Source organism: Prionailurus bengalensis, chromosome D4, assembly GCF_016509475.1.
Source record: "Prionailurus bengalensis isolate Pbe53 chromosome D4, Fcat_Pben_1.1_paternal_pri, whole genome shotgun sequence".
Lineage (NCBI taxonomy): Eukaryota > Metazoa > Chordata > Mammalia > Carnivora > Felidae > Prionailurus > Prionailurus bengalensis.
The window spans coordinates 42,211,811-42,223,984 of record NC_057359.1 but is presented as its reverse complement, the minus strand read 5'-3'; the positions used below and the strand labels follow the sequence as shown (position 1 = coordinate 42,223,984).

Sequence of the window (12,174 nt, the reverse complement as noted above, 5' to 3'; positions counted from 1 at the left end):
GACATATCCAATTAAAACTTCTGTACTCATGAAATAAATAGAACACTATCCTAAGGATAATAAAAGCTAGAATAGGTAGAATTTGCCACCTGGGGAATATGTACCTTTACCTTGATAATAATCTGTTGGTTCCCAAGTTTCTCTTTCTGGTCCCCTAACACCATGGTGCTGAATTCATTTACAACACTCTTTCAGCAATATAGAAATAATATGCAAATACAATTCAGCTGTTCAAGTCATTTAAATATCTGCTATAGTTCTAAGTGAAATATTTACTCTTAAAAATAAGAAGAAAATAGTTCTATGCTCAAAGAGCATAGAATGCTAAAAATAGCTAAATAATTCCAATAAAATAAATGCTGAAGACTGATTTAAAAATGAATTGGATTGCTGCTTTGTGCTCCCGTGTGTGCGCAAAGTCCACTGGTGGACTGGTTGACCATGCTCACGTGTGGTTTTCTGTCAAAAACTTTAGTTTCTCACCTTCACAGGATTTATAAAGAGTATTCAAATAGCTAAGCCCAGGTGATGGGGAAGAACAAGGAGCCCCCTTTGCCCCTTGATTCTCCTCCCCTTCGAGGATCTCAGGATTTGAGAAATGAACCAAGAGGACCTAGTTAGAAATATGCACTTCTATTTTTGTCCTATGGTAGATGTATGAGCATGTTTCACCTTGCTGGAGATTTATCTTTAATGTTTTAGTTTATAAAATTCATTCTGATTTATATTCTTTCCCAGGAGTTTCTTCCCTCTCCACTTTTTAATGTTTAATACTGTTTATTCATAATTGTTTAAACTTATCCTATCTTCCATGTTTTTCTCTTCTCTTAATTCTCTTAGATTACATGAACAAATTAAATTCTTCTGCAATGTTTTCTCTTTGTAGATTCTTTTAGCTATTTTATCAAATTATTTTTAAAACTTATTATCATTATGAAGGATTGCAGAATATGACTTAAAATATGCCACTTCATTATAGTGATTCTTTTGAGCAGTAGGTACTTGAAAAACAGCAAATGCTTTTGGTTAATACTTTCATATCACACTATAGTAGATTATTAGTCAGCAAATGCTTACTCCATCATCCTCTACCTTCATGGGTGGAGTACAGATCTCTACTCCACTGATGTTGAGGTTGGCCATATGAATTACTTTGCCTAAAGGAATGTGGGAATAAATAAGAATGTGCCTGTTATAAGCCTAGAACTTAGGTATTTCTCCTCTCCCCTTGGAAGCTTCCAGTATCTGCTTTGAAAAGAACATGCCAGAGAGTCCCTGCCCTGCTCAGCCTGGGCCCAAGACTGAGACATGTGGAATCATGTGAACTCAGTATGCTTCAGACAAACAACAGAACTGCAGCCTGAAGCACATCTGCCCAGCTGAGCTGCAGAAACCATAAACAAGAAAAATCCTGTGTACTGTTGCAAGTCATTGAAATTTTGTGGTCATTTATGCCGTAGCAAAAGCTGTCAGGTACAGAAATTGATAACTATAAGTGAATGCTGCTATAATAAAAATCTAAATTATGTGGCATTGATTTGGGGATGGGTAATGGGTGCCAAAGAATATGTTTCAGAAGGCTGAGAAAATGGTGCTCGTGTTATGCAGTGGCCAACATTTGGCAAAATGCCATTTGACAAAACACAGAAGACAAAAAATGTAGCTAATAAATTTGTAACAGTAAGTGAGGAATATCCAGGGTAGAATGCTGACAGCATGAGTTGGTCGTTACTGGCTGCACTTGACTAGGTTTTAAGAAAAGAACTGAGTTCAGAAAGGAAGCAGCCACAGGCATATAGAAGTGCATACTTTCCATTACTTTCAGGATTGGAAATGAAGGTGTTTCTCACCATATCAAAGGAGCAGCCACTGACACATTGTCAGGATAAAGGCCAAATCTAAGATGTTGATATTGAGACATGGCCTCTGGGTTTGACTGTCATGCCTGTTACTGACAATCTCTGAAAGTAATAATGGGATGCTTAGTAGATCCTTTCAGCTGGACAAAGGACTTCTAGGAAGTTTATGGGTAAGGGACTAAAAAGTCTAAAAGTGCTCCCCAATCCTCCACAGAAACTCATACAGAGAAGACATATGAATTGTTGGTAGCTGTATTTAATAAAATGACTTATTTTAGCCAAAGAATGTGGATAAAAGTCACAACGTGCCAGTTCTAAATCAAGGCTTAAAAGGCTCTGCATGTTTATACTTGTCCTTTTGTGGCCAAGAAACAGACACGTGAAGCAGAAATAAACTCCACTTGTAGCCTAAAAAAGAGCTGGACCAGATGAGCTGGACCAGATTGTTTCAGCCAATCCACAGACCCATATAACAACAACAAAAAATTGTGTGTGTGTGTGTGTGTGTACACAGACTTGCTATAGTTTCTGAGCTTTCACATTTGTTTGTTTCATCCTTTTATTAATAAACAGCTCTTCAGCTTTCAATGAAAAATACCATAAACAGTGGTTTTATGAACATATTCTTGAATTTGTAAAGATTGAGGATTCCTGCTCCAAGCCTAATTCTATAGGTGATTTCTCAGGCCTGAACATAGGTATTATATGCTTTACCTGGCAGGCCCTATGAGGGAAAGCTACCCCCACCCCCAACCAGAAGGGAGTTTATAGTCAAGGACTCAGGTTCCCCCTGCCAACCACATTTTTATGCATGTCTCTGTTCCTGCCTTGCGTACCTCCACTAGGCCTCCAGGTGAACACCTCCTGACTGGCAGCCCTTTGGCTGAGGCCTTCCTCAAGTGCCTCTGTTGAGATGTCCTTATTTGGTTGCTGGGGTGGGGGGTAACCTTAAAGACATTTTTCTTGCATCTGACTCAATACCCAATACTTTTCTTCTCCCAGCCCTCCCTTCCTTTCTCCCCCAAGACTCAGGTCAATAAAAATGCAGGAGACTTTTGCTCAGAGCTCCTTTGGCTGTAAAACAACCTCTCTGTCTGTACTGATCCATCTGATCCTCAACTAGCAGGCAGTTCCAGGGGGAAGATGGAACAGAGAGAGTTGATGCTTTCTCCACTTTAGCCTCTTGCTTATATAGTAAGTGATTAAAGGCTTGACTGTTACTTTCATTTGGCTTATTATCTTAAATCAGCTACATAGACACCTGGCAGCCCAGATCTCTCCAGCTTCTAACAGAGATATTGTGGGATTGTAGCAGATTCATTACACTATGAATTGTAATTTTCAGTAAAGAGAAATTTAGTGTGATAGGGGCTTAAGGTGCTCGTGTGGGAAGTTAGAGGAGACAGAACTGATTTGAGAGGAAAGGTAATGAGTATTTAAAAAAACATGCAAAACTTCTGAAATCTTTATAAAAATAGGCAGGGGAAAACAGGTAGCAGGAAATAAGAAAATACACCTGGTACATGGAGAAAGGTTACTATCCCTATAGATTTGAGATTTTAATCCAGGGAAACATGTTCAATGACAATAAAAGTAAGTACCAGAGACACTAGATTTACCTGTCCATGTGGAACAACTAAAACTAGAGAATAAGAGATGAAAAAAATGGTTCTCAGACATTGGGTGTTTAAGACACTGCAAAGTAGTCAGATCTAAGGGCAAACAAATGAAGTGAATCCAATCCTTTTTCCCACTTATTGCCTAGAGCACTTCCAGGCTACAGCACAGAAATGGGGCACTAAATGGGTCTGGTATTCTTCCTAAATTGAAGTGACAGATCCCAGAGTCCAGGCAGACCAAGGAAGCTGGACTTTGCAGGATACAGTGCCAAGGAACAGAAATCTGCTCGGACACAGGGAGAGCTCCGAAGGTCTACAGGGGGTCCCCCTCAAGTCTTCAGCTAAGTACAGATCAGCACAGGCGTGTGTGTAAACAGCCCAAAGAAGGAACCACCTAAAAGGATTAAAGGAAATAATCTCCAAAAGTCACACAGGCCCAAGAATAGTTCATTCTCCCAATAGGAGAGAGTAGAAAAAAAAAAAAAAAAAAAAGACATGTTATGTATTGTTTTAAAAAAGGTAAGAATGACAGGTGAATTCTCACTGAAAACACTTTAAGCCAGAAGATAATAGAGTAAATTTGTTTTTTAGTATCAAAAGAAAAAAAAAAAAACCCTGCCAATGCAGAATTCTATACTTAGTGAAAAGATCTTTCAAAAATAAAGACAAAATAAAGGTTGCTTTTTCAGGTATCAAAAGCTGAAAGAAGTCATCACCAGCAGATGTGCACTATAGGAAATATTAAAGGGAGTCCTTTAGGAAAACAGAAAATAATATCAACTGTAAGTCTGGATCTACAGGATTCCCAGGAAGGGAATGAAGAGCAGCAGAAATAGTTCTTAGTAAAGATAAGAACCACCAGACTGGTGACAGCTAAAGCCAGATATTTAAAATCTCTGAGATCACCCCTTGCAGGACAGGAAACACTCTCCAGCAGGTGGAGTGAAATGGACATTTAACAAAATACAGATTTAAGATCCAGTCTGGAAAAAAACACAATTAAAGAAAGAAAAGAACTTGTCAAAACCTGAATTTAATAAAATACGAGCTCAGAAAAGAAATAATAAGACATCCAAAATTAGTGGGAATTTGAAGAGTTGTAGATTTAATATAAATACTAGAAAGAACAAAGGAAAGAATATACATATAATATATAAACTCTCTCTCTCTCCATATATATGGGGAGAGGGAGAGGAAAAGTAAGAGAAAAAGTAAGCAAATACAAAGATTACTGACATCCTTGAACTGCAGTATTAAAGAAGCAATATGCAAAAACACATTTCCTTGTAATGCAGGAAGATCTTAATTGACAAATAATAAATTGCATGGATAATCCAAAAATATGATTTAGAACAAAGTATATCAAGATATCTTCTATTTAAGTTTTGGAACATCAGGTTGAAAAAAATAAATTCAGGCATTCACAAAGCAAAAGGAAGTCATATCCAAAGAAAGGAGTGAGGAACTGGAGGAAGGGCAAACCTGACACCTCTCCATAATATATCTCCACAACAAGCTTTCATTCTAAAAATGAATAATATCTAGAAAGTTCTGAGGGGAAAAAAGTGTGACATGATACAATTATACCCAGCCAATTTATCCATTGACTGTAAAAACTGTTGAAACATATTTTCAAACATCTAAGCTCTTACAAATATAGCTACTTTGATCCCTTCTTGAAGTTTCAGTTATATCTGGCAAACCAAAAAAATAAATCATAATAAAGAATTCGTGAATAGAAAGATGATGGTTTTAAAACTGTGATGAGTACTGAGCACATTGCATATAAAAATAAGACTTTAAACCTGGGGAAATTATTGTTGCAATATGTTAAATTATAGACTTTGATAAAATTAAAAGTATTTAATGAACAAGATTCAAGCTGTGGGGGAAATAAAATAAAATTTTTTGTTTTTATTTCCATTTTTTAAAATGTTTATTTTTGAGAGAGAGAGAACAAGCATTGAGTAGGGAAAGGGCAGAGAGACAGGAGGATATAGGATCCAAGCACCAACAGGGCAGCGCCTGATGTGGGGCTTGAACTCATGAACCATGAGAAAAATAAAATGTATTTTATTTTTTATTTTTTATTATTTTATTATTTTTTTTTTAAATTTTTTTCTCAATGTTTATTTATTTTGGGGACAGAGAGAGACAGAGCATGAATGGGGGAGGGGCAGAGAGAGAGAGGGAGACACAGAATCGGAAACAGGCTCCAGGCTCTGAGCCATCAGCCCAGAGCCCGACACGGGGCTCGAACTCACGGACCGTGAGATCGTGACCTGGCTGAAGTCGGACGCTTAACCGACTGCGCCACCCAGGCGTCCCAAAATGTATTTTAAAAATAACTTGTTTTCATTTTGCATGACAAGATATTAATTTTTAATATGTCCTGAAATTGAAATACATACTTTAAAAAATACAAAGTAATTCATCTTCAATATTTTTAGGATCTTTCTTTTTAATCTTAGAGGGAAGTTTTAGAAATTAACATCTATTGACGTAATGAAACATTTACCTAAAGTTGAACAGTTCTTTTATGATTATATGTTTCTTTTTATTTGGATTGTTCCAAATAAAGTAATATGTAATTATCTTTTTAAAAAAAAATGTTTATTATTTATCTTTGAGAAAGAGAGACAGAACATAAGCAGGGAAGGAGCAGAGAGAGAGAGAGAGACACAGAATCTGAAGCAGGCTCCAGGCTCCTAGCTGTCAGCACAGAGCCTGATGTAGGGCTTGAACCCACAAACAGTGAGATCACGACCTGAGCTAAAGTCAGACACTCAGCCAATTGAGCCACCCAGATGCCCCTATGTAATTATCTTTTTAAAAAATAGCATATATTATGTTTTTCTGTTTGCACAATTTATCTGTCTTCTTTATATATAAGTATTAAGACATATTTGATTTGATAATTATTTAAGATTGAAATTTTGATTTTTAAGTGATGGAATTAAGATGTTTTGTCTTCTTGGGGCGCCTGGGTGGCGCAGTCGGTTAAGTGTCCGACTTCAGCCAGGTCATGATCTCGCGGTCCGTGAGTTCGAGCCCCGCGTCGGGCTCTGGGCTGATGGCTCAGAGCCTGGAGCCTGCTTCCGATTCTGTGTCTCCCTCTCTCTCTGCCCCTCCCCCGTTCATGCTCTGTCTCTCTCTGTCCCAAAAATAAATAAACGTTGAAAAAAAAAAAGATGTTTTGTCTTTTTTTCTTTCTTATTGCTTGAATATTTATAAGTATGCATACTTTTTCCAGAAACAATAAAGTTATTACTTTTTAAAATTTTATTTACTTATTTTGAGACAGAAGGAGAGAGAGAGAGAGAGAGAGAGAGAGAGAGAGAGAACGAACAGGGGAACGGCAGAGAGAGGGGGACAGAGAATCCGAAGCAGGCTCCATGTTGACAGCAGAGAGCCTGATGAGGGGCTTGAATTCACAAACTGTGAGATCATGACCTGAGCCGAAGTTGGATGCTTAACCAACTGAGCCACCCAGGCAACCCAATAAAGTTATTTTTAAAAAGTAAACTGAGGATAAAATCTTAGAGAACCCCAAAAGGTAAGGAATAAGTGGAAGGAAATCCCAGTGGAAGAAACAAAGAAAATACAGGCAAGCACAGTATGAAGGTAAAACAAAGGAAAACCAGTGTTTCAGTGGTGTAAAACAGACATCTCAAATGCTGTCTTTGACAAGGCACCAGTGACCTAAGAGCAACTGGAACAACAATAGTAATTGGGACAATAGAAAGATGAGTGGTATATGAAAACTTGTTAAGTATAAATTATTAAATTAATTCTTGATTATAAATTGTCAACACCTAAAAAGTATAGCAGTAACAACAAAGCTGTAGTTAAGTTAAACAAGGAGAAATCCTTCATATCAATCTTATTTACTTTTTTTTAATGAGATACCACAGTATGGGCTGAAGTCATATAGTAAATATAGTTATCTTGATTTTAACAAAGGAACAATACTTCAACTGGAACAGATACATTTGCTCTTACTAAACAGTTTTAGGCTAGTGGTCAATCAGGTGGCAGATCTGCAGACCTCCAAGTTTCTTTTTAACTCTATTATTTTGATTCCAGGACAATAGAGGAGCACTAAATGAGTTCCAGAAAAATGTAATGTCAAACAAAAATATAAATGAATTATTGAGGATAATAACTCTATATAATCTATAAAACTTTGAACAAACATAAATAGTAAAACTTTACTGACGAACCAAAGAATGAACATCTCTTCTCCTTATCAAGTATTTCTTTAGAATTTTTAATGAATTATAAAGCTGACTTTTAGGTGCTCTATTTGATTTTCTTGTGAAAGGTAAAAATGTTAAACATATCAGAAAGTAAAGCAGTAGAAAGAGGGGGAACAAGGATAAGATTCTTACAAGAAATTGAAAATAAAACATCAAGTACTGGATAATTTAAAAATGCCTGCATTAAATATTTAGTCTTAGAAAAAAATGTACCTTCTCTTTTCTCTGCCATACATGTGTTCAATTCTCGTATTGTTGCCTTATCAATAGATATACGTACTTTAAGTTTATCCAATTCTTCTTGAAGATTCATCCTATGAAAATTAACAAAATAAATGATTATTTGAAACATGTAAGTTACTGAATAGTGTAGCAAACAGATAAAGGTAGTAAAGATATTTAACAAAATATGAAATGGCAATAGTAAAAAAAGAAAAATATATCATTATTAATAAACCCTAACAATTAAAATTGAATTTTAATGAGAATCTGGAAAAAATGTTTTAAGTAAGTGATTTTTAAATTTATCTAAATAAACATGCTAAATACTTAAAAACATAGGCTGTATTTTTAAAAAATGAGTTACCCAATCATTTTTTTTTCTAAGATTTTATTTTTAAGTAATATCTACACCCAATGTGGAGCTCAAACTTACAACCCCAAGATCAAGAGGTGCATGCTCTACTTAGTGAGCCAGCCAGGTAATACACTTTGTACCAAACACTTTTTAACAAACAGATATACTATGCAAATCATAATACAAATATTAATACATACACTGAAAGCAAAGTTAGTACATTTCTAGATGCCAAGAAAAGACAAAGAACTCTTACTAGTAAAATGGAATTGAGCTACCATGGTGAGAGACTGGATCAAATACCACCCATGGAGACCTCAGACCTTCAGACCTGAATGGGGATGGAAGTTTATGCCCAAGGTCCTTCATGCTGAGAGAGAAAACTGGGCTAACTGTAGTAAGCTTGCAAACAAAAATTTTCTGAGTGAAACATGAATAGCTGAGCTTATTTTGTTCCACTAAAACAGGTAAGCCTAGGGGTGCCTGGGTGGCTCAGTTGGTTAAATGTCCAACTCTTCTCTTGATATCGGCTCAGGTCATGACATGACTGACAGTCTACATATCACCCCACCCAATAAAGGAGAATGCACAATAAAGAAAATGAAACAACAGAACAATTTAAAATGAGTTTTTATAAAATTAGAGTTTTGAAAATGTTGATAAAAAGGAAAAAGAGGTGACAAACGTTTATTTTAAAAAACATAACTCATTACAAACTAATGAATGTGTTCAATAGCACACAAAGCTAATGAAAGCTGGTAAAATTATAGACAACACAAAGAAACAAAAAGGAGGAAAACAGTAACAATATATAAAGTGTGTTTGAATAAGAAGCCCAAAAAGCATCTAATAGAAATTTTCAAGGAGAGAATTGAGAAAGAGTGAAATTAATATTCAAAATACAATGGCTGAAAATTGAGAGCTGATGAAAAATGTGAATTAGTAGATTAAGAGAGTATCACAAATTTCAAACAATAAATAAAACTATAGTCATGGTTAGAAACACAGGAACACTGTAGGATACCAAAGAAAAAGACAATCTTAAAATCAACCATATTGAGAAGAAATGTTAATTAACAACTAAAGAACTTTGGAGTGACAACAGACTTCTCACAGAAACAAACAAAAAAAGCAGAAGAAAAATAAGTAATATTTTCAACGTTCAAAGGCTTACTACTCATAGATCCTAGATGAAAGAACTATTTCATTTAGGTGGAACAAGACCCTTCAAAGTCAACATATGAAACAAAATAGGCAGTGATGATTAAAAACATTTGTAAATGTGTACATGGAAGTAAATATTTATCAGGTGAAGCCATCATAACAATAGCTAAGTGAAGGTAGAAATAGAATATGGTAGAACTAAAATCTGAAAAATAAAATGATATAAGATCAAGAGAAGGGTCAGTGTTAAAGTATTCTAAGAACCCTGTACTGTTGGTGAGGATATAAGTACTAATGAACTTTAGTTTGTCAAATAAACAGTGTATAATTTCAGGGCACCTGGGTGGATCAGTTGGTTGAGCGTCCAACTCTTAATTTCAGCTCAGGTCATGATCTCAGGGTTGTGGGATCGACCCCCAGGTCAGGCTCCAAGTTGAGTGTGGAGCCTGCTTGGGATTTTCTTTTCCTCTGGCCCTTCTCTGTTTGTGCATGCAGCTAGCTAGCTCTCTCTCTCTCTCTCTCTCCCCCTCCCTCCCTCAAATAAAAAAATAAATAAATAAAAATTTAAAAATAAAAACCAATTTTTTTAAGAGATATATAATTTCAAGAAAAAGCATTTAAAGAATGGAAAACATAAAATGTATACGTCAGAAGAAGTCAAAAAAGAAATGAACAACATGTACTCAAATCTAAGGGAAGAAAAGGACTAAAAAATGTTTATTTATTTTGAGAGAGCACAAGCAGAGGAGGAACAGAGAGAGAATCCCAAACAGGCTCCATGCTATCAGTGCAGAGCCCAAGGCAGGGCTCAATCTCACAAACCAGGGGATCATGACCTGAGCCAAAATCAAGAGTTGGATGCTCAGCTGACTGCATCACCCAGGCGCCCCAAGAAAAGGATTTTTAAAAGGAGCATAAAAAATAAAATACAGGCTAAGAAAAAAAAGTAATATTAAAGATAAAGATTGTTATTACATAATGATCAAAGAAATGACTTACTAGGAAGACACAGCAGCTCTAAAATGTTATATATTCAACAATATATTTATAATTTATTATAATTTATATTTTATTTTATTAAAAGATTTAAAATATAACATTAAAAATATAAATATAATATCTATATATTAAAAATACATTTTACATTTATACTTTATATAACTATTAAAAAAATAGTCCCTGCTTTTCCTCACTAAGATTATTTATTAAAAAATTGTTTACAGTTTGATGGGTATACTTACATATTTTTTAATATAAGAACTTTAAAAATTACGATCCTAGGATTACATTTGTAGCTTCTCAGGTAGGTTACAGATTGATGGGAGGGGCACACACACATACACTCATCCACACAGTAATTACTGTACCCCATGTAACTGGAGGAAATCTGTATATGAAACTTATGATTCTTTCTTTCTTTCTTCTTTCTTTCCTTCCTTCCTTCCTTCCTTCCTTCCTTTCCTTTCCTTTCCCTTCCTTCCTTTCTATTTATCTTTGAGAGAGAGAGAGAGAGAGAGAGAGAGCGAGCAAGTGCCAGTGGGGCAGGGGCAGAGAGACACAGAATCCAAAGCAGGCTCCAGGGTCAGCACTGTCAGCATAGAGCCCAAAACAGGGCTTTGTGACCCACAAAGCACAAGATCATAACCTGAGCCAATGTTGGATGCTCAACCGACTGAGCCACCCAGGTACTCCAATACTATTTATTTCTTTTAAATACTAAAAAGCAACTGATCTACAATGAAAACCATTCAAAAGCCTGAGATAGTTTTAAGAAGGGGTAAACACTTTGTATTAGTTATCTGTATCATTCAAAATAAAAAATGATATTTATATGGGTGCCTGAGTGGATCAGTTGGTTAAGTGCCTGACTCTTGGTTTGGGCTCAGGTCATGATCTCATGGTTTGTGGAATCAAGCCCCATGTTGGGCTCTGCACTGATAGCACAGAACCTGCTTTGGATTCTCTCTCTGCCTCTCCCTGCTTGCATGCCTGCTCTATTCAAAATAAATAAATTTTAAAAAATTGGTACCTATATATGGTCATTACCATTTAATTCAGATGTTGAAACTCAACATACTTGATGAAACTATTTGCCCCTAAAGAAAGGATTTTGTTTGTTTGGTTGGTTGGTTTTTAGATTTTTATATTGTAATTCCAGTGTAGTTAACATACAGTGTTATATTAGTTTCAGGTGTACAATATACTGATTCTGCAATTCTATACATTATTCAGTGCTCATCAGGATCAAGTGTACTCTTTAATCCCCATCCCCTATTTCACCCATCCCATGACCCATCTCTCTTCTGGTAACCATCAGTTTGTTCTCTATAGTTAAGTTTTCTTGTTCTGTCTCTCTTTTTTTTTCCCTTTGCTTATTTGATTTGTTTCTTAAATTCCACATGAGTGAAATTATATGGTATTTGTCTTTCTCTAACTGACTTATTTCGCTTAGCATTATACTCTCTAGCTCTATCCATGTCGTTGCAAATGGCAAGGTTTTTTAACTTTTATTTTTAACTTTTATTTATTTATTTTGAGACAGAGAGAGGGAGAGAGAGAGGGGTGCTGGGAAGGGCACAGAGAGAGAGGGAGAGAGAGGGAGGGAGGGAGGGAGGGAGGGAGGGAGGGAGGGAGAGAGAGAGAGAGAGAGAGAGAGAGAGAGAGAATGAATCCCAAGCAGGCTCCATACTGTCAGT

General features: G+C 35.9%; 1 protein-coding gene across 3 annotated transcripts in view; it reads right to left on the bottom strand.

Moving 5' to 3' along the window:
- Positions 1 to 12,174, bottom strand: part of CNTLN (centlein) — a 315,203-nt gene that overhangs the window by 118,091 nt on the left and 184,938 nt on the right. For all 3 annotated transcript variants that reach the window (XR_006295095.1, XM_043566783.1, XM_043566781.1), the window contains exon 13: positions 7,951 to 8,051. Coding sequence is in view for 2 of the 3 variants with exons in the window: in XM_043566783.1 (XP_043422718.1) it covers positions 7,951 to 8,051 (101 nt within the window). In the remaining variant the exon portion in view is untranslated. The remainder of the gene's footprint in view (positions 1 to 7,950; positions 8,052 to 12,174) is intronic.